At 54.7% G+C, this 22,700-nt stretch overlaps 1 protein-coding gene across 1 annotated transcript in view; it reads left to right on the top strand.

The window, feature by feature from the left end:
• The window catches only part of LOC111936808 (tenascin-X-like), a 31,926-nt gene that overhangs the window by 3,790 nt on the left and 5,436 nt on the right, over positions 1-22,700 (top strand). Inside the window, exons 5-29 of the mRNA XM_086871730.1 lie at positions 262-415; positions 1,177-1,851; positions 2,264-2,353; positions 2,675-2,968; positions 3,540-3,896; positions 4,707-5,063; positions 5,270-5,626; positions 6,199-6,540; positions 6,860-7,216; positions 7,848-8,192; positions 8,505-8,876; positions 9,593-9,955; positions 10,313-10,669; positions 11,890-12,246; positions 12,551-12,886; positions 13,464-13,820; positions 14,182-14,538; positions 15,861-16,232; positions 16,786-17,127; positions 17,422-17,778; positions 18,577-18,924; positions 19,070-19,426; positions 20,159-20,530; positions 21,875-21,999; positions 22,276-22,408. Coding sequence (XP_086727856.1) covers positions 262-415; positions 1,177-1,851; positions 2,264-2,353; positions 2,675-2,968; positions 3,540-3,896; positions 4,707-5,063; positions 5,270-5,626; positions 6,199-6,540; positions 6,860-7,216; positions 7,848-8,192; positions 8,505-8,876; positions 9,593-9,955; positions 10,313-10,669; positions 11,890-12,246; positions 12,551-12,886; positions 13,464-13,820; positions 14,182-14,538; positions 15,861-16,232; positions 16,786-17,127; positions 17,422-17,778; positions 18,577-18,924; positions 19,070-19,426; positions 20,159-20,530; positions 21,875-21,999; positions 22,276-22,408 — 8,233 coding nt within the window. The remainder of the gene's footprint in view (positions 1-261; positions 416-1,176; positions 1,852-2,263; positions 2,354-2,674; positions 2,969-3,539; positions 3,897-4,706; positions 5,064-5,269; positions 5,627-6,198; positions 6,541-6,859; positions 7,217-7,847; positions 8,193-8,504; positions 8,877-9,592; positions 9,956-10,312; positions 10,670-11,889; positions 12,247-12,550; positions 12,887-13,463; positions 13,821-14,181; positions 14,539-15,860; positions 16,233-16,785; positions 17,128-17,421; positions 17,779-18,576; positions 18,925-19,069; positions 19,427-20,158; positions 20,531-21,874; positions 22,000-22,275; positions 22,409-22,700) is intronic.

The raw sequence follows: 22,700 nt of genomic DNA on the forward strand, positions 1-22,700 counted from the left end.
TGGTGGATCCCCAGTGTGTCCCATGGTGTCCTCAACCCGTGTCCAATTTGTCCCCAGTGTTCCCTATTGTGTCTCCACCATGTTCCCAGTGTGTTCTAATGTATGTCCCAACACATCCCCAGTGAGTTGCCACACTGTGTCCTCAATATGTTCCTGACACATCTCCAAGGTGTCCCTGAAGTTCCTAAGGTGTCCCCAGTGTCTACCCCTGGTGTCCCCATGATTTCTGTCCCCATCCCCTCATACTGTCTCCGTCCTCAGGATGACCCTGTGGCCATGACAACGCACGAACTGCCCAGCTCTGCTGTCGCCTTCTCAGTGACAGGGCTGTCCCCAGGCCACCCCTTCGAGCTGCTGGTCCAAGCCCGGCGGGGGCCGCATCTAGGGGCACCTGGGGTCCTGCGTCTGCGCACAGGTGGGGACCCTTGGGGACACCAAAGGGACACCTGGGAACACTGTGGGAACAGGGAAGGGAGTGGGACAACAGGGACAGGGGTGAGGGTGGGAATGGCATGGGGATGAGGATGGAGAGGACCTGGGGTCCTGCAGCTGTGCAGAGATGGTGGCACCTGGGGACAAGGCAAGGGGCATAGAGATGGAGTTAGGAACACAGCAGGGACAGGAATGGAAGTGGGGATGGAAGGACAGGAGTGGAGACAGTGGGTGGCATGGGGACAGGGATAGGGTGGTATACAGATAGGAATGGAATGGGGATGGCACAGGGATGGGGACAGTGATGACATGGGGTCACCATGGGGGCAGGGATAGCAAAGGGACAAGGATGGGGATGGGGCTGGCATGGGCATGGGGACAGGGATGAGAGGCATGGGGACAGTGATAGCACAGTGTCACAGTCAAGGGGACAGCCCAAAAGTGTGGTCAGGAATGGCACAGGAGTGGGATGGATGACCCAGTGCAGGTGGGAATGGCACAGGGATGGTGTCACAGTGTGGTGTTGAACAGAGATGGGATGGCACAAGGATGGGCTGGGGACTCAATGGCATGGCCAAGGGGGGCAAGGATGGGAACAGGGATGACAGGAGAACAAGGATAGGGGAAGCATGGCATGGATACAGGGGGAACAGGGACATGGGGACAGGGTGGGGATGGCCCAGGGATGGGGACAGGGATTTCCTCTGCGATGGATTGATGACGTGGGTCCCCTTTGCTCCACAGCACTCATCCCATCTGTGCCGCACTATGAGGGGTCCCCGGCGTCGCCTCAGGGCTCCCTGGGGTCCCCAGCAGTGGCACCATCAGCCCGAGGACCCCCAGAGTCCCCAGGATCCCCAGGGTCACTGGGACCCCCAGGGTCACCAGTGTCACCCATATCACCAGACTTGTCCTTGGGATCACCTGGGTCTTTGGGATCACCAGCATCCCCCAAGGTTCCAGCATCCCCAGTAGCTCGAGGGTCCCCGGGATCCCCAGCACCCCCCAGGTCATCAGTGTCACCAGAGTCCCCAGAGTCACCAGCATCACCAGAATTCCCAGGGTCATCAGTGTCACAAGATTTCTCAGTGTCACCAGCGTCCCCAGAGTCCCCATTGTCCCCAGAGTTCCCAGAGCTTCCAGGGTCCCCAGAGTCCCCAGTGTTTCCAGGGTCCACTCCACCCCCATGGTCCCCGGTGTCCCCATGGCCCCCACTGTCCCCAGGCATCCCCTCCCTGCAGGACCTGGTGGCCCGGCTGTCCACATACAGTGGATCCCTGCTCCAGCGTCTCGAGAGCCACCTTCGGGCCACCAACTTCCCACTCCGTGGCAACCAGACAGTGCCAGGGGTGGCCCGTGCCATCCTGGCTTACATCCTGCGCCGGCACCCAGAGCTTGGGAGAAGACAGGGACCCATAGGTGGATGTCATGGCAGGGACTGAACCAGGAGGGGTGGGGACCCTGGGGAGGGGGATGGGGAGAAAGGATGCCTCAGGGATGAGTGGTACAAAGGGAGAGACATCCTGGAGAGTGGAACAGGGGGGATGGGGAGAAAGGAACATCAAAGTGAGGGGAATGCGGGAGGTGGGGTGGGATGGTGGGAGGGGGGAGTGGGACAGGACAGGGAAGGAACATTGCAGGGAGGGTGGGATGGAGGGGATGGGGGAAGTGGAACAGTGGAACAGTGGAACAGGGAGGATGGGGAGGATGGGTGGAAGGAACATCCTGAGGAGGAAGAGGGTAACCAGGCACAGGGGGAGGGACATCTTGGGGAGGGGAATGAGAGAGATGGGGTGCCAGGGATGTCCTGTAATAGACTCTCTTGGGACAGGGGAGGGTGGAAACCAGGAGCCGGTGCTGGAATGGGTGGACATGGATGGGATGGAGCTGATGGAGCCATGGAGGGACGTGGAGAAAACAGGTACCGATGTGGGGGGTGATGGATGGGATAAGCCCAGGTGTTAGATTTGATGACCCTTCTGGGTACCATCCAGTTCAGGAGATTCTGTGATTCTGTGATACCTGGGATGGAGACAGGATGGATGGATGGATAGATGGATGGATGGATGGATGGATGGATGGCACATGGATAGAGGGATGGAGAGACAGATGAATGGAGACATGAATGGAGGAGGGGATGGATGAAGAGGTGGAGGGTTAAGACAGTGATAGATGGAGGGAGGGCTGGAGACATGGATGGCCATGTGAATAGACAGATGCCGGTGTTCCAACTTCATTGCAGTCAAGGCTGAGCCAGAGGAGCTGCGTCCATCCCGGCCAGTCCTGGGTGACCTCAGTGTCACCAGCATCGCCCCCAGCTCCATGCAGCTGCAGTGGACTGTCCCCAAGGGCTCCTTTGACTCCTTCATGCTGCAGTACCGGGATGCTGAGGGCCAGCCCCAGGCCCTGCCCATTGATGGCGGGTCTCGCTCGGTGACGGTGCCAGGCCTGTCCCCCTCCCACCGGTACCGCTTCCACCTCTATGGACTGCGGGGTGGGAAGAGGATCAACCGTGTTTCCATTGATGTCATCACAGGTGAGGGTGGATGGATGAATGGATGATGGATGGAGGGATCAACATATACATGTATGATATATATAACATATATATGTATGTGTGTGTGTTATATATGTATATATAACATATATACATATTTGAGATATCCCATCTCATCCTATCCCAATTTGTCATCAAGCACCCACTGACATCATCATCACCCATCATCATCGTTACCATCATCATCCATCACCCATTCCCATCCTTCCACCTAAGCTGTCCCCAGTTTCCCCCAGTCCCAAGTTTGCCAGCTTGGGGGTGGAGGATGGGTAAGAGCATAAGAGGGTGGATGGATGGATGGATGGATGGATGGATGGATGGATGGATGGTACAAGGATGATACATGATTGTCATTGAGAGCATTTTGTTGGTGGTTTGACGTATCAGATGAGTGGCTGAGTGGTTGGATGACTCAGGTGAGATTAAAGGAGTTGAAGGAAAAGGTGCTTGGTATGCCCCGTGAATGAATGCATGGGTTGGTTGGGGGATGGTGGATGTTTGGATGGACACAGGCATTCCCACCCCCAGCACTATCCACACCCCACTACAGCTGCAGCAGAGCCAGAGGAGCAGCCCCTGCTCTCAGAGAAGCCCCAACGTGAAAAACATCGAACTGAGTCCCCTGCATCTGAGGCACCTCTTGTGCGGGCAATGCTGGACGATCTGAGGGTCTCCAGTGTCACCCCCGACTCTGTGCAGCTGCAGTGGAGCGTCCCCAGTGGTTCCTTTGACTCCTTCATGCTGCAGTATCGGGATGCCGAGGGCCAGCCCCAGGCCTTGCCCATCACTGGCGGGTCCCGCTCAGTGACAGTGCCAGGTCTGTCTCCATCCCACCAGTACCGCTTCCACCTCTATGGGCTGCGGGGTAAAAAGAAGATTGACCACGTCTCCACTGAGGCTGTGACAGGTGAGGGGGAAGGTCAGGGGGGTGAGGGTACATAGAGGAAGTGAGATAGGGAGGGATTAAGGAATGGGGGAATGGGTGGGTGAAGGAAGCGATAGAGAGGTGCAGGAGTAGAAAGATGGAGGGTGGAAGGATGGATGGATGGATGGATGGATGGATGGATGGATGGATGGATGGATGGATGGATGGAGGGGAAGAGATGAAGAATGGGTGGATAATTGGCTCCTCGGTGAGTTGGTTGGGTAGACTGAAGGATGACGGGATGGTTGGGAATGCATGGATGGTGATGGAAGATAAATCAATGGAAGTGATCTTCTTCTGAGTGGGATGGATGGATGAATGCTGAATGGACACGTGTCTGGACAGGTGCACATGAGGCTGAGCGCATGGCTGGTTTTTACTTTGAGTGAATGAGGGGGTGAGAGTAGGGGAATAAGATTGTATTCAAATCAGATTAAAATAGGATTTTATTCAAGGACTGACTGAAAGAAACAGGATGCATTGATGAATGGATGGATGAAGATGGATGAAGATGGATGAATGGATGAAGATGGATAATGAATGATAGCTGCTGGGACAGTTTGTTAGTGGTTTGATATGTCAGATCAGCCGGTGGGTGGCTGGATGACCAAATACAGGGTGAGATTAAAGAACTTGAATGAAAATGTGCATAGTATGACCAGTAGCTAGATGGATGGGTAGATGATGGGTGATGGAATTAATAGTCCAGCATAAAAAAAATACACTGATTAGTGGGTAGTGGGATGGATGATTGGATGGAGAAAGAGACTACCATGCTGTCATCCATTGCAGGCACAGAAGAGCCAGAGGAATTGCCCTTGCCCTCAGAGGAGCAAAAACATGAGAAACTCCAAATTGAGACACCCCCGTCTGATTCCCCCCCGGTGCCAGCAGTGATGGGGGAGCTGAGGGTATCCAGTGTCACCCCCACCTCCATGCAGCTGCAGTGGAGTGTTCCTGAGGGCTCCTTTGACTCCTTCATGCTGCAGTACCGGGATGCCCATGGCCAGCCCCAGGCCCTGCCCATTGATGGGAGGTCCCGATCGGTGACGGTGCCGGGGCTGTCCCCGTCTCGCCGGTACCGCTTCCATCTGTACGGGCTGCAGGGTAGGAAGAAGACAGACCGTGTCTCTATCGACATTATCACAGGTGAGTTGGAAGGTCAGAGGGATGGATGGATGGATGGATGCATGGATGGATGGATGGATGGTTGATGGATGGATGGATGGTTGATGGATGCCAGAATGAATGATCCAGAATATGGAAGTGTGGATTGATGGATGAGTTGATTGGTTGGTAGGTGGTAGACTGATGCTTGGATGGACACACCCATCACCATCCCCTCTCCATTACAGCAGCAGAAGAGCCAGAGGAACTGCCCCTGCCCACAGAGGAACCGCAGGATGAGAATCCCCAAACTGAGGCCCCACCATCTGAGGCCACTCCAGCACAGGCAGTACTGGATGAGCTGAGGGTCTCCAGCGTCACCCCCAACTCTGTGCAGCTGCAGTGGACTGTCCCCAAGGCTCCCTTTGAATCCTTCATGCTGCAGTATCGGGATGCTGAGGGCCAGCCCCAGGCCCTGCCCATCGATGGCGGGTCTCGCTCGGTGACAGTGCCAGGCCTGTCCCCATCCCGCCGGTACCGCTTCCACCTCTATGGGCTGCGTGGAGGCAAAAGGATTGATCGTGTCTCCACCGACACTGTCACAGGTGAGACAGAAGGTGAAAGGGACCTTCTGGAAGGATCAGGAAATGAGGGCATCAAGGGATCCCATGCCCATCACATACCCACCACTGAGCAACCATTGACTCAGGATCACTCCGTCCACCATCAACCCTTCCAGCAACCTATTGAATTCCTCCTTCCATCATCCATCATCAGCCACAGCAACCATCAATAATCCATCATCATCCATCATCCTTATCTACCACGTATCACCATCATCCATCAATTATCATGCATCCATCTACCCATCCATGCTTCCCTCATCCTCTATCCATCAAGGACGGATTCAATGATGGATGAATGGAAGATTGTCCATGGGAAATGTGGGAGGGGTGAAGATGTGGAGGGAAATAGTAAGAAAGAGGCAGGAGATGGACATGTCTAGGATGTTATGTTGGATATTGAGTGCGTGATAGGATGGATGGATGGATGGATGGATGGATGGATGGATGGATGGATGGATGATGGATGGATGGATTAGTTAGTGGGTAGTTTGAGAGATATTTGGAGGGACACATGAATGCTCATGCCCATCACCATCCTCCCGCCAATGCAGCCAGTGAAGAACCCTTGCCCTCGGTGACCAAACACGAGAAGCCAAAAGCTGAGTCTACCACATCTGATGCCTTCCCAGCTCCAGCAGTTCTCAGTGACATGACAGTCTCCAGTGTCACACCCAACTCTGTGCAGCTGCAGTGGAACGTCCCTGAGGGCCCCTTTGACTCCTTCATGCTGCAGTACCGGGATGTCCATGGCCAGCCCCAGGCCCAGCCCATTGATGGGGAATCTCGCTCTGTGACTGTGCCAGGGCTGTCCCCATCCCACCGGTACCGCTTCCACCTCTATGGGCTGAGGGGAAGGAAAAAGACTGACCACGTCTCCACCGAGGCTATAACAGGTAAGGGGGATGGCCAGGGGAAGGACGGGTGGTTGTATGTGTAGATGAAGAATAATAGATCTATGGAGAGATGGAGAGATCAAGGGATGGAGGAATGGGTGATTGGAGGAAGGGGTGAAGGAATGGAGGAATGAATGGATGGATGGATAATGGATGGATGGATGGATGGATGGATGGATGGATGGATGGATGGATGATGGCTGTCAGAATGAATGATCCAGAATATGGAAGTGTGGATTGATGGATCAGATGATTGGTTGGTCGTTACTAGACTGATACTTGAATGGACACAACCATCACCATCTTCTCTCTGTGGCAGCAGCAGAAGAGCCAGAGGAACTGCCCCTGCCCACAGAGGAACCACAGGATGAGAAACCCCAAACTGAGGCCCCACCATCTGAGGCCACTCCAGCACAGGCAGTACTGGATGAGCTGAGGGTCTCCAGCGTCACCCCCAGCTCTGTGCAGCTTCAGTGGACTGTCCCCAAGGGCTCCTTTGACTCCTTCATGCTGCAGTATCGCGATGCTGAGGGCCAGCCCCAGGCCCTGCCCATCGATGGCGGGGCTCGCTCGGTCACAGTGCCAGGCCTGTCCCCATCCCGCCGGTACCGCTTCCACCTCTATGGGCTGCGTGGAGGCAAAAGGATTGACCGTGTCTCCACCGACACTGTCACAGGTGAGGCAGAAGGTCAAAGTGAACTCCTGGAAAGATCAAGAAAGGAGGGCATCAAGGGATCCCATGTCCATAACATACCCACCAGTGGGCAACCATTGACTCAGCACCATCTGATCCACCATCAACCCTTCCACCAACCTGTTCACTCCCACCTTCCATCATCCATCATCCATCGTCAGCTGCAGCAACCACCATCCATCAATGCATCAATGCATCCATCATCGTCCATCATCTTCATCTACAGTGTATAAGCATCACCATCATCCATCAATTATCATGCATACATCTATCCATCCATGCTTTCCCTCACCCTCTATCCATCAAGGATGGATTCAGTGATCAATGAATGGAAGATTGTCCATGGGAAATGGAGGTGGGAGGGGTGAAGGTGTGGAGAGATATGGTAAGAGAGATACAGAGAGATGGAGGTGGATCTGTTCAGGGGTTATTTTGAGTGTATATGTGATAGGAGGGATGGATGGATGGATGGATGGATGGATGGATGGATGGATGGATGGATGATGGATGGATGGATGATGGATGGATGGATGGATTAGTTAGTGGGGGTGGGAGAGACATTTAAAGGGATGCATGGATGCTCATGCCCATCACCATCCTACCACCAATGCAGCCAGTGAAGAAACCTTGCCCTCAGAGGAGCCCAAACACGAGAAGCCAAAAGCTGAGTCCACCACATCTGATGCCCTCCCGGCTCCAGCAGTTCTCAGTGACATGACAGTCTCCAGTGTCACACCCAACTCTGTGCAGCTGCAGTGGAGTGTCCCTGAGGGCCCCTTTGACTCCTTCATGCTGCAGTACCGGGATGTCCATGGCCAGCCCCAGGCCCTGCCCATTGATGGGGAATCTCGCTCTGTGACTGTGCCAGGGCTGTCCCCATCCCACCGGTACCGCTTCCACCTCTATGGGCTGAGGGGAAAGAAAAAGACTGACCACGTCTCCACCGAGGCTATAACAGGTAAGGGGGATGGTCAGGGGGAGGACGGGTGGTTGTATGTGTAGATGAAGAATAATAGATCTATGGAGAGATGGAGGGATCAAGGGATGGAGGAATGGGTGATTGGAGGAAGGGATGGATAAAATGGAGGAGTGGAGAAATAGATGGATGGATGGATGATGGATGGATGGATGGATGGATGATGGATGGATGGATGGATGGATGGATGGATGGACGGACAGCAGTTATGGACAATGGGTGCTGGGATGGTTGGTTAGATGATGGAGGAATGCACAGACAGCCACATCCATCACCATCCTTTCTGCATTGCAGCCACAGACAAGACAGAGGAGCCACCCTCACCCTCCGAGGAGCCCCAAACTGAAGCCCTGCCAACTGATGACAACCAGCCTGAGCATACCCAAAATGAGGTCCCCCTGGTGCGGGCAGTGCTGGGAGAGCTGAGAGTTGCCAGTGTCACCCCCGACTCTGTGCAGCTGCAGTGGAGCGTCCCTGAGGCCCCCTTTGACTCCTTCATGCTGCAGTACCGGGATGCCCAGGGCCAGCCCCAGGCCCTGCCCATTGATGGGGAATCTCGCTCCATAACAGTGCCAGGGCTGTCCCCATCCCACCGGTACCGCTTCCACCTCTATGGGCTGAGGGATGGGAAGAGGACTGACCGTGTCTCCACTGACATTATCACAGGTAAGGGGGAAGGTCTGAAAGTGAAAGGGTTGGAGAGGTGGTTGTAGGGATGGAGAGATGGAGCAATCAAAGGATCCCATCCCAATCACATCCCTACGTGCCATTCAGTGTTCACTGACACCAGCATTATCCAATCAACCACTGACCCTTCCACTGGCCTATTAGCCAACATGCACCATCATCCATCATCGTCATCATCATCATTATTTAACGGGACAGATCCATGATCTATCCATCACCCATCACTGATCCCTCCATTCCCAGATGGCTCCACTTCTCCTCAGTTTCCAGCTTGGTAGTGGAGGATGTGTGGGAGTGTTAGAAAGGTAGAGGCATGGATGGATAGACAAATGATTATGCTGATGATTATGATGGCTGTGATAATGGATGGATGATGCTGGGTGATGGAAAATGGATGAACGATGGATGATGGAAGAAGAATGGAATGGCAATGGATGGACAGTGGATGGATGGATGGATGGATGGATGGATGGATGATGGATGGATGGATGATGGATGGATGGATGGACGGATGGATGGATGGATGGATGGATGGATGGATGGAAGTGATGGAAGATGGATGGATGGATGATGGATGGATGGATGATGGATGGATGGATGGATGGATGGATGGATGGACTGATGTGTTAGTAGATGTGTTTTTGTCAAAGCATGTTTGGATGGACACATCCATCACCATCCCTTCTCCATTGCAGCTGCTGAGAAGAAGCTGGAGGAACTGCCCCTGCCTACAAACGAACCACAGCAGCATGAGAAACCCCAAACTGAGGCCCCCACTGCTGAGGCACTCCCAGCACGAGCAGTGCTGAGGGACCTGACAGTCTCCAGTGTCACCCCCAGCACTGTGCAGCTGCAGTGGAGTGTCCCTGAGGGCTCCTTTGACTCCTTCATGCTGCAGTACCGGGATGCACATGGCCAGCCCCAGGCCCTGCCCATTGATGGGGGATCTCGCTCTGTGATTGTGCCGGGGCTGTCCCCATCCCACCGGTACCGCTTCCACCTCTATGGGCTGAGGGGAAGGAAAAAGACTGACCACGTCTCCACCGAGACGATGACAGGTAAGGGGGATGGCCAGGGGAAGGAATTTGAGGTGGATGTGTAGATGAAGAAAAATGGATGCATGAAGAGATGGAGGGATCAAGGGATGGAGGAATGGGTGATTGGAGGAAGGGATGGAATGGTGGAGGAATGGAGGAATGGATGGATGGATGGATGGATGGATGGATGGATGGATGGATGGATGGATGCATGGATGGATGGATGGATGGATGCATGCATGCATGGATGGATGGATGGATGGATGGATGGATGGATGCATGGATGGATGCATGGATGCGTGGATGCGTTGATTGGTAGGTAGGTAGTGGACTGATGTTTGGATGGACACACCCATCACCATCCCCTCTCCATTACAGCAGCAGAAGAGCCAGAGGAACTGCCCCTGCCCACAGAGGAACCGCAGGATGAGAATCCCCAAACTGAGGCCCCACCATCTGAGGCCACTCCAGCACAGGCAGTACTGGATGAGCTGAGGGTCTCCAGCGTCACCCCCAGCTCTGTGCAGCTTCAGTGGACTGTCCCCAAGGGCTCCTTTGACTCCTTCATGCTGCAGTATCGGGATGCTGAGGGCCAGCCCCAGGCCCTGCCCATCGATGGCGGGTCTCGCTCGGTGACGGTGCCAGGCCTGTCCCCATCCCGCCGGTACCGCTTCCACCTCTATGGGCTGCGTGGAGGCAAAAGGATTGACCGTGTCTCCACTGACACTGTCACAGGTGAGGCAGAAGGTGAAAGGGACCTTCTGGAAGGGTCAGGAAATGAGGGCATCAAGGGATCCCATGCCCATCACATACCCACCAGTGGGCAACCATTGACTCAGCACCATCTGATCCACCATCAACCCTTCCACCAACCTTTTGACTAAAACCTTCCATCATCCATCATCAGCCGCAGCAACCATCAGTTATCCATCATCCATCATCAGCCGCAGCAACCATCTATTATCAGTCATGCATCATCTTCCTCTACCATATATAACCATCACCATCATCTATCAATTATCATGCATCCATCTATCCATCCATGCTTCCCTCATCCTCTATCCATCAAGAATATTCGCCTTAATGATGGAGTAATGGAAGATTGTGCATGGGAAATGGAAGTGGGAGGGGTGAAGATTTGGAGGGTTTATTGTTAGAAAGAGGCTGAGAGGAGGTGGAACTATCTTGGGGGTTGTGTTGGGTGTATTTGTGGTAGGAAGGATGGATGGATGCATGGAAGGATGGATGGATGGATGGATGGATGGATGGATGGATGGATGGATTAGCTGGTTGGTAGATGGTAGATGGATGTTTGGATGAACACATCCATCTCCATCCCGTCTCCATGGCAGCCACAGAGAAGCCAGAGGAACTGCCCCTGCCTACCGAGGAACCACAGCATGAGAAACCCAAAACTGAGGCACCTGCAACTCAGGCACTCCCAGCACGAGCAGTACTGGGGGACCTGAGGGTCTCCAGTGTCACCCCTGACTCTGTGCAGCTGCTGTGGACTGTCCCTGAGGGCCCCTTTGACTCCTTCATGCTGCAGTACTGGGATGCCCAGGGCCAGCCCCAGGCCCTGCCCATCGATGGGGAATCTCGCTCTGTAACGGTGCCAGGGCTGTCCCCATCCCACCGGTACCGCTTCCACCTCTATGGGCTGAGGGGAAGGAAAAAGACTGACCACGTCTTTTGGAGATGGTCAGGGGAAGGAAGTTGGGATGGATGTGTAGATGAATAATAATGAATGTTTGAAGAGATGGAGGGATCAAGGGATGGAGGAATGGGTGACTGGAGGAAGGGATGGATGGAGATCATGGAGGAGTGAAAAAGTGGAAGAATGGATGGATGGATGGATGGATGGATGGATGGATGGATGGATGGATTAGTTGGTTGGTAAATGGCAGATGAATGTTTGGAGGGACACATCCATCACCATCCCCTCTCCATGGCAGCCGCAGAGAAGCCAGAAGAACTACCCCTGCCTACAGAGAAACCACAGCATGAGAAACCCAAAACTGAGGCACCCACTGTTGAGGCACACCCCGCTCGAGCAGTGCTCAGTGAGCTCACAGTCTCCAGTGTCACACCCAACTCTGTGCAGCTGCAGTGGAGCGTCCCCGAGGGCCCCTTTGACTCCTTCATGCTGCAGTACCGGGATGCCCAGGGCCAGCCCCAGGCCCTGCCCATTGATGGGGAATCTCACTCTGTGACTGTGCCAGGGCTGTCCCCATCCCACAGGTACCGCTTCCACCTCTATGGGCTGAGGGGAAGGAAAAAGACTGACCACGTCTCCACCGAGACGATGACAGGTAAGGGGGATGGCCAGGGGAAGGAAGTTGGGGTGGATGTGTAGATGAATAATAATGGATGTTTGAAGAGATGGAGGGATCAAGGGATGGAGGAATGGGTGACTGGAGGAAGGGATGGATGGCTGGATGGCTGGATGGATGGATGGATGGATGGATGGATGGATGGATGGAGGGATGGATGATGGATGCCAGAATGAATGATCCAGAATATGGAAGTGTGGATTGACGGATGAGATGATTGGTTGGTAGGTAGTGGACTGATATTTGGATGGACACACCCATCACCATCCCCTCTCCATTACAGCAGCAGAAGAGCCAGAGGAACTGCAGGATGAGAATCCCCAAACTGAGGCCCCACCATCTGAGGCCACTCCAGCACAGGCAGTACTGGATGAGCTGAGGGTCTCCAGCGTCACCCCCAGCTCTGTGCAGCTGCAGTGGACTGTCCCCAAGGCTCCCTTTGACTCCTTCATGCTGCAGTATCGGGATGCTGAGGGCCAGCCTCAGGCCCTGCCCATCGATGGCAGGTCTCGCTCAGTGACGGTGCCAGGGCTGTCCCCATCCCGCCGCTACCGCTTCCACCTCTATGGGCTGCGTGGAGGCAAAAGGATTGATCGTGTCTCCACCGACACTGTCACAGGTGAGACCGAAGGTCAAAGGGACCATCTGGAAGGGTCAGGAAATGAGGGCATCAAGGGATCCCATGCCCATCACATCCCCACCAGCGAGAAACCATTGACTCAGGATCACTCGGTCCACCATCGACCCTTCCATCAACCTTTTGACTAACACCTTCCATCATCCATCATCCATTATCAGCCGCTGCAACCATCAGTTATCCACCATTCATCATCTTCCTCTACCATGTATAACCATCACCATCATCCATCAATTATCATGCGTCCTTCTATCCATCCATGCTTCCCTCATCTACTATCCATCAAGGATATTCACTCCAATGATGGATAAATGTAATATTTCCCATGGGAAATGGAGGAGGGAGGAGTGAAGATGTGGAGGGATATGGTAAGAAAGATATAGAGATATGGAGGCAGAACTGTCTAAGGGGTTGTGTTTGGTGTATATGTCATGGGAGGAATGGATGGATGGATGGATGGATGGATGGATGGATGGATGGATGGATGGATTAGTTGGTTGGTAGATGGTAGATGGACTCTTGGATGGACAAATCCATCTCCATCCCTTCTCCATGGCAGCCGCAGAGAAGCTGGAGGAACTGCCCCTGCCTACAGAGGAACCACAGCATGAAAAACACAAAACTGAGTCCCCCTCTGCGGAGGCACTCCCAACACGTGCAGTACTGGGGGATCTGAAGGTCTCCAGTGTCACCCCTGACTCTGTGCAGCTGCAGTGGAGCGTCCCCGAGGCCCCCTTTGACTCCTTCATGCTGCAGTACCGGGATGTCCATGGCCAGCCCCAGGCCCTGCCCATTGATGGGGAATCTCGCTCTGTGACTGTGCCAGGGCTGTCCCCATCCCACCGGTACCGCTTCCACCTCTATGGGTTGAGGGGAAGGAAGAAGATTGACCACGTCTCCACCGAGGCCATGACGGGTAAGGGAGATGGTCAGGGGAAGGAAGTTGGGATGGATGTGTAGATGAATTATAATGAATGTTTGAAGAGATGGAGGGATCAAGGGATGGAGGAATGGGTGACTGGAGGAAGGGATGGATGGATGGATGGATGGATGGCTGGATGGATGGATGGATGGATGGATGGATGGATGGATGGATGGATGGATGCATGGATGGATGCATGGATGCATGGATGCATGGATGCATGGATGCATGGATGGATGCCAGAATGAATGATCCAGAATATGGAAGTGTGGATTGATGGATGAGTTGATTGGTTGGTAGGTTGTGGACTGATGTTTGGATGAACACACCCATCACCATCCCCTCTCCATTACAGCAGCAGAAGAGCCAGAGGAACTGCCCCTGCCCACAGAGGAACCGCAGGATGAGAATCCCCAAACTGAGGCCCCACCATCTGAGGCCACTCCAGCACAGGCAGTACTGGATGAGCTGAGGGTCTCCAGCGTCACCCCCAGCTCTGTGCAGCTGCAGTGGACTGTCCCCAAGGGCTCCTTTGACTCCTTCATGCTGCAGTATCGGGATGCTGAGGGCCAGCCCCAGGCCCTGCCCATCGATGGCGGGGCTCGCTCGGTGACAGTGCCAGGCCTGTCCCCATCCCGCCGGTACCGCTTCCACCTCTATGGGCTGCGTGGAGGCAAAAGGATTGACCGTGTCTCCACCGACACTGTCACAGGTGAGGCAGAAGGTGAAAGGGACCTTCTGGAAGGATCAGGAAATGAGGGCATCAAGGGATCCCATGCCCATCACATACCCACCAGTGGGCTACCATTGACTCAGCACCATCTGATCCACCATCAACCCTTCCACCAACCTATTGAATTCCTCCTTCCATCATCCACCATCAGCCTCAGCAACCATCAATTATCCATCATCATCTATTATCTTTATCTACCACGTATCTCCATCATCCATCAATTATCATGCATCCATCTATCCATCCATGCTTCCCTCCTCCTCTATCCATCAAGGACGGATTCGATGATGGATAATGGAAGATGAGTAATGTCCATGAGAAATGGAGATTGGAGGTGTGAAGGTGTAGAGGGATGTGGGAAGAAAGAGACAGAGAGTTGGAGATGGAATTATCTAGGGGTTTACGTTGGATGTTGAGTGCGTGATACAAGAATGGATGGATGGATGGATGGATGGATGGATGGATTAGTTGGTGGTGGGAGAGACATTTGGAGGTACACATGGATGCTCATGCCCATCACCATCCCCCCTCCAATGCAGCCTGTGGAGAACCTTTGCCTTCAGAGGAGCCCAAACAGGAGAAGCCAAAAACTGTGTTAACCACATCTGATGAACTCCTGGTATGAGCGATGCTGGGGGATCTGAGGGTCTCCAGTGTCACCCCCAGCTCTGTGCAGCTGCAGTGGAGTGTCCCTGAGGGCTCCTTTGACTCCTTCATGCTGCAGTTCTAGGATGCCCATGGCCAGCCCCAGGCTCTGCCCATCGCTGGTGGGTCCTGCTCAGTGACGGTGCCGGGGCTGTCCCCCTCCCACTGGTACCGCTTCCACCTCTATGGGATGCACTGAGTGAAAATTATTGGCCATGTTTCCAACGATGTCATCACATGTGAGAGGGAAAATCAGAGGAAAGAAGGGATGAGCGATAGATGGAGGGATGGAGAGGCAGAGACATCAAGAGCTGGATGAATCATGGGTTTCTATTCACATCCCACCCCTAAACGACATCATGGACTTTTCTAGTCGGGCATCATCCATTCAACCACTGACCAATTGAACCCCCCACCATCATCCATCGTCATCATCCCTCATGATTCATCATCAGCCATCAACAATCCATGACCATCAATAATATACGTATTGGGTGAGGTGTTGGGTTGGGTGTTGGGTGTGTGGTAGGATTGATGAATGATGGATGGATAGCAGTTATGGACAGTGGGTATAGGGATTGTTGGGTAGATGATGGATGGATATGTGGATGAATGCATGGACAGCCACATCCATCACCATCCTTTCTGCATACCAGCCACAGACAAGACAGAGGAGCCACCCTCACCCTCCGAGGAGCCCCAAACTGAAGCCCTGCCAACTGATGACAACCAGCCTGAGCATACCCAAAATGAGGTCCCCCTGGTGCGGGCAGTGCTGGGAGAGCTGAGAGTTGCCAGTGTCACCCCCGACTCTGTGCAGCTGCAGTGGAGCGTCCCTGAGGGCCCCTTTGACTCCTTCATGCTGCAGTACCGGGATGCCCAGGGCCAGCCCCAGGCCCTGCCCATTGATGGGGGATCTCGCTCCATAACGGTGCCAGGGCTGTCCCCATCCCGCCGGTACCGCTTCCACCTCTATGGGCTGAGGGATGGGAAGAGGACCGACCGTGTCTCCACTGACATTATCACAGGTAAGGGGGAAGGTCTGAAAGTGAAAGGGTTGGAGAGGTGGTTGTAGGGATGGAGAGATGGAGCAATCAAAGGATCCCATCCTAATCACCTCCCTACATGCCATTCAGTGTTCACTGACACCAGCATCATCCAATCAACCACTGACCCTTCCATTGGCCTATTAGCCAACATGCACCATCATCATCATCATCATCATTATTTAACGGGACAGATCCATGATCTATCCATCACCCATCACTGATCCCTCCATTCCCAGATGGCTCCACTTCTCCTCAGTTTCCAGCTTGGTAGTGGAGGATGTGTGGGAGTGTTAACAAGGTAGAGGCATGGATGGATAGACAGATGATTATGCTGATGATTATGATGGCTGTGATAATGGATGGATGATGCTGGGTGATGGAAAATGGATGAACGATGGATGATGGAAGAAGAATGGAATGGCAATGGATGGACAGTGGATGGATGGATGGATGGTGATTGGGTGGATGATAGATGGACTTGTTGATGGACAACCAGATTCCCAGACCTATCACTATCCCCTCTCCATCACAGCTGCAGCCAAGCCAGAGGAGCTGCCCCTGCCTTCAGAGGAGCCCAAGCCTGAGGTCATCCCATCTGATGCCCCACCAGCATGGGCAGAGCTGGGGGAGCTGAAGGTCTCCAGTGTCACCCCTGACTCTGTGCAGCTGCAATGGAGCGTCCCCAAGGGCCCCTTTGATTCCTTCATGCTGCAGTATCGGGATGTCCATGGCGAGCCCCAGTCCCTGCCCATTGATGGCAGGTCCCGCTCGGTGACAGTGCCAGGGCTGTCCCCATCCTATCAGTACCGCTTCCACCTCTATGGGTTGCAAGATGGGAAAAGGGTTGACCATGCGTCCACCAATGTCATCACAGGTGAGGGGGGCTCAGTCCCTTCTGCACTTGTGGTGCATCAAAGCTCTCAGACAGTCCTTCAAGTTTGGGGAGCCTGGGAAGTGCTTCTGGGGCTTGGGATGGGGGTGGGAATGTGGAGGCCAGAGGGATGGAGAGTAGAGGGATGTGTGGACCCATGGATGCATGATGGATGATGGTGGATGGATGGATGGATGGATGGATGGATGGATGGATGGATGGATGGATGGATGGATGGAGTGATGGTTCAATGACGTGTTGATTCTCATGCCCATCATCATCCCCTCTCCATCACAGATGCAGCAGTGCCAGAGCAGATGCCCATACCCTCAGTGGAGCCCCAACTTGAAGATCACAAACCTGAGCAGCCCCAAACCGAGGTCGACCAGGGACAGGTCGCACTGGGGAAGTTGAGGGTCTCCAACGTCACACCCAACTCCGTGCAGCTGCAGTGGAGCATCTCTGAGGGCTCCTTTGACTCCTTTACACTGCAGTACAGGGATGCCCTGGGCCAGCCCCAAGCCCTGGCTGTTGATGGGGGGTCCCGCTCGGTGACAGTGCCTGGGCTGTCCCCATCCCACTGGTATCGCTTCCACCTCTATGGAGTGCGGGGCAGGAAGAGGATTGACCGCGTCTCCACCGATGTTGTCACAGGTGAGGAGGAAGGTCAGAGGGTGGAAGGGTTGGGGAGATGGAAGTAGGGAAGGAGAGATTGATGGAAAGTTGGAGAAAAAGGTGGATTATGAAGGATGCCTGGAGGTTTGGATGGACTCCTGAATAGAAGGATGGACATAAACATCATTGGGTTCCTGCAGAAATAGATAGTGAAAGGGTAGATGGAGGGCTGGGTACATGGGAGATGGATGATGTGGGTTATCAATCATTGATGATGGCAAGTATCCATTGAGCAGACATTTTCTGTGACTTGTGACTGTCAGATTGTAAATGGTGATATGGAGGGGAAGGAACAATGGATGGAATTGGGCAGGGAAACTGGAGACAGCCTGGAGATGGAGAGATGGCTGGGGCCATGGGAGTGTGGAGTGATGAAGGGATGGATGGATGGGTGGGTGGATGGATGGATGGATGGATGGATGGATGGATGGATGGATGGATAGATGGATGGATGGATGGATGGATGGATGGATGGATGGATGGATGGATGGATGGATGGATGGATGGAGGTGAATATTAAATGAATCAAGATGATGTTGATTATGACGATGATGAAGATGTGGGTAATGGCAGATGCTGGTGAGTAAGGTCATGGAAGAGTCAGTGGTTGAATGGTCAATTGGTGCTCAAGGACAGGTGAGGAGGGAAGGGTGAGAAGTGACTGGGAAGAAATGATGCATGATGGATAACAGATAGTTGAGTGGGTGGTGGACAGACATATGGATGGACATACTGATGCCCACACCCATCATTGTCCCCTCTCTATTGTTGCTGCAGCTGACCCAGAGGATCTGCCCCCATCCTCAATTGACACCCCAACTGAGGCGGCTCCATCTGAGACCCTGTCAGCACGGGCAGTATTGGGGGAGCTGAAGGTCTCCAGTGTCACACCCAACTCTGTGCAGCTGCACTGGACTGTCCCAGAGGGCCACTTTGACTCCTTCATGCTGCAGTACCGGGATGCCCAGGGCCAGCCCCAGGCTCTGCCCATCAATGGCAGGTTGCGCTTGGTGACGGTGCCAGGGCTGTCCCCATCCCACCGGTACCGCTTCCACCTCTATGGGCTGCGGGCCAGGAAGAAGATTGACCACGTCTCCACTGAGATTGTCATAGCTGACAGGGAAGGTCAGAGGATTAAGGGTGGGTGGATGGGTGGGTAGGTGAAACATAATGGATGGATGGATGGATGGATGGATGGATGGATGGATGGATGGATGGATGGACGGATCTTTGGATACCCATGTCCATCATCATTCCCTCTCCACCACAGCTGCAACTGTGCTAGAGGAGCTTCCCCTGCCCTCAGAGGAACCCGAAGATGAGAAACACCAAACTGAGGTCCCCACATCTGCACCCACCCTGGCGCAGGCAGTGCTGAAGGAGCTGAGAGTCTCCAGTGTCACCCCTGACTCTGTGCAGCTGCAGTGGACTGTCCCCAAGGCTCCCTTTGACTCCTTCATGCTGCAGTACCGGGATGCCCAGGGCCAGCCCCAGGCCCTGCCCATTGATGGGGAATCTCGCTCTGTGACTGTGCCGGGGCTGTCCCCATCCCACCGGTACCGCTTCCACCTCTATGGGCTGAGGGGAAGGAAAAAGATTGCCCATGTTTCCACCGACATTGTCACAGGTGAGGAGGATGGTCCGAGGGGTGAGGATGAATGAAGGGATGAAGGATGATGGGTGGAGGGAGAGATGGAGAGATCAAGTGATGGAGGAACATGTGGGTGCCTGAAGGGTACAGAGAGGTACAGGGGTGAGTGGATGGAGGATGGATCAGTTGATGGATGGATGATGGATGGAGGGCTTCTGAGTTGCCTCTGAGTTGGTTGGTTGATCAGTGGAGGATGGATGGATGGATGGATGGATGATGGATGGATGGATGATGGATGGATGATGGATGGATGATGGATGGATGATGGATGGATGGATGGATGGATGGATGAGGAATGGATGGATGATGGATGGATGGATGGATGCATGGATGGATGGATGGATGATGGATGGATGGATGGATGGATGATGGATGGATGATGAATGGATGGATGATGGATGGATGGATGGATGATGGATGGATGGATGGATGGATGGATGGATGGATGGATGAGGAATGGATGGATGATGGATGGATGGATGATGGATGGAAGGATGGATGGATGGATGGATGGATGGATGGATGATGGATGGATGGATGGATGATGGATGGATGGATGGATGATGGATGGATGGATGGATGGATGGATGATGGATGGATGGATGGATGGATGGATGGATGGATGGATGATGGATGATGGATGGATGGATGGATGGATGGATGGACACATGAATTCTCACATGCATCGTCATCCTGTCTCCATTGCAGCCACAGCCAAGACAGAGGAGCTGCCCCTGCCCTCAGAGGAGCCCCAACCTGAGGACCCCAAAGGAAAAGACCCTCCAACTGAGGTCACCCCATCTGAGGTCTCCCTGGAACAGGCAGTGCTGAGCGATCTGAGGGTTTCCAATATCACCCCTGACTCTGTGCAGCTGCAGTGGAGTGTCCCCAAGGGCCCCTTTGACTCCTTCATGCTGCAGTACCGGGATGCCCAAGGCCAGCCCCAGGCCCTGCCCATCGACGGTGGGTCTCGCTCAGTGACGGTGCCGGGGCTGTCCCCATCCCACCGGTACCGCTTCCACCTCTACGGGCTGAGGGATGGGAAAAGGATTGACCACGTCTCCACTGAGACCACCACTGGTGAGGGGCTGCAGGGACTCCCCCAGGACCCCTCAGGGAATGGAGCTGGAGTGGGGACAGGGCTGGGTGTGGAGCCCAGGGGGAGCTGGGAGGAACTGGGCTGTACTGGGGGAGCCAGAGAAATGAGGGGGACCAGGAAGCTCAGGGGACTGGGGGGCACTGAGGACTGGGGAATTTAGGGGAAAGTGGGAGCTGGAAGCAACCAGGGATTGAAAGGGACTGGAGATAAGGGGGAGTGCAACCCCTGGAGGGACCCTGATCAGCTGGGGACTGAGAGGAACTCAGAGCAGCTGGCTAGCTCGGAGCTAGACTGGCTAGAACGGGGGCCTGGGGTAATCTGGGGCCTGGGTGAAACTGGGTGAAGCTGGGGAATGGGTGGAACTGGGGAGAACTGGGGCTGTGGTGGAGCTGAGGACTGGCAAAGACAGGGAGCAACTGGGCACTGAAGAGAATTTGGGAGCTACTTGGTAGCTGTGGGGATCTGTGAACTGGGAGAGACTGGGAATTTGGGGGAACTGGAGGAATATGGGGCATTAGTTATTGGGGTGACTGGGGGCAGTTTGAGAACTGGGGGGGACTTGGGAGAGCTCAGTGGGGACCAGGGAGGGACAGTGGGGAATTGGGAGTAGAGGAGGATTGAGAGCAACTGGGGCTGTGGGTACCTGGGAGAACTGGGAGAAACTGGGAGCTGGGGGTAGCCAGAGGACTGCAGGGAACTGGAGATTAGGGGCAATGTAGCACTGGGAGGAACTGGCAGGAGAACTGGGGACAACTTGGGACAACTGGGGGGTGTGGGGGAAACAGGAGACAGGTGAACTGGGGGCAGCTGGGGGCTCAGAGGCCTGGGGGCAACTGGGAGGGGATTGTGAGGCACTGGGAGAACTGGGGCTGGGAGGAACTGGAGGGAATTGAGGATGAAGGGTCTGGGGGAAACAGGTCTGAGGGAGACAGATTGGGGTGATGGGAAACTGGTCAGAGGGGGATTGGGGACTAGGATGGAGCTGGGGACTGGTGAGGACTGGGGGGAAACTGGGCACTGGGGAGAACTCAGGGGCCTAGGGGGAACTGGGAGGATCAGGGACTGGGAGGAACTGGAGGAAACAGGTCTGGCAGGCAGTGGGGGAAACAGGGGATTGAGAGTGACTGGGTCTTAGGAGTCTGGGGAAAATGAGGGGGATCTGGGGCAGTGTGTGGGCAGGGCTGGGGGGCCCATGGGAGGGTTTGGGGTGTCAGCGGGGAGGGGAGGGTTGGGGTGGCAACAGTGGGGTTTTTTTGGGGTATCACTGGGGGATTTTGGGGTGTCAGCTGGGCCATTTGAGGTGTCAGCAGTGTATCCTTCCCCAGGTGCCCCAGGGACCCTCTGGGTGGGCTCTGTGTGGCCCCGCAGTGCCTGGCTGCACTGGGACGCCCCGCACACCCCCCCTGATGGCTATGAGCTGATGTATGGCCCCCCTGGGGGACCCCAGCAGGTAACAGCCCCCCAAAGGAGCCTAAAAACCCGGGGAACACCCAGAGTGTCTCCCCAATATCTCCTTAAGGGACCCCAGTACCCCCCTGGGAACCCCAATACTCCTTCAGCTATCCCAGTAACACCCTTGAGGACCCCGATATCACCCCAGGATATCTCATTACCCTCCTTCAGTAATGGCACTCCAATACGCCTCCAGGGGACCCCAAAATGTCATATGCCTCCCTGGGGACTCCACTGTCCCCCTCAGAGACCCTAATACCCCTCGTGCCCCCAGACCCTGTGGCTGCCTCCCGAGGCGACGTCGCGGCAGCTGTGGGGGCTAGAGCCGGCGAGACGCTATGGGGTGCGGTTGTGGGGCCGAGGGGGAGACCCCCAAACAGCCCCCCTGGAGGCCACCTTTGACACTCGTGAGTGGGGGGAGCTAGAGGGCGTGGAGGAATCACTGGGGGGGTGCACCTGCACCCCTGGGTGCTATTGTGGGGGGTGGGGGAAGCTATGTAGCTTGGGTGGAGGGCTGCAACTTTGGGGGACACCTGGGGACCCCCGGGTGCTTTTGGGGTGTGGGTGGGTCCATGGGAGGGGGATACCCGGGGGAGGGGTTGGGTTGTGGTGTGGGGGGGCACCCAAGTTCCTGAGTCCTTTTGTAGGAGGGGGGGTTCTTGGTGGGGTGGGGGATGGTACAGAACCAGACACCTGGAT

The sequence above is a fragment of the Cyanistes caeruleus genome, chromosome 37 (genome assembly GCF_971803275.1).
Source record: "Cyanistes caeruleus chromosome 37, bCyaCae1.hap1.1, whole genome shotgun sequence".
In the NCBI taxonomy this organism is placed as follows: domain Eukaryota; kingdom Metazoa; phylum Chordata; class Aves; order Passeriformes; family Paridae; genus Cyanistes; species Cyanistes caeruleus.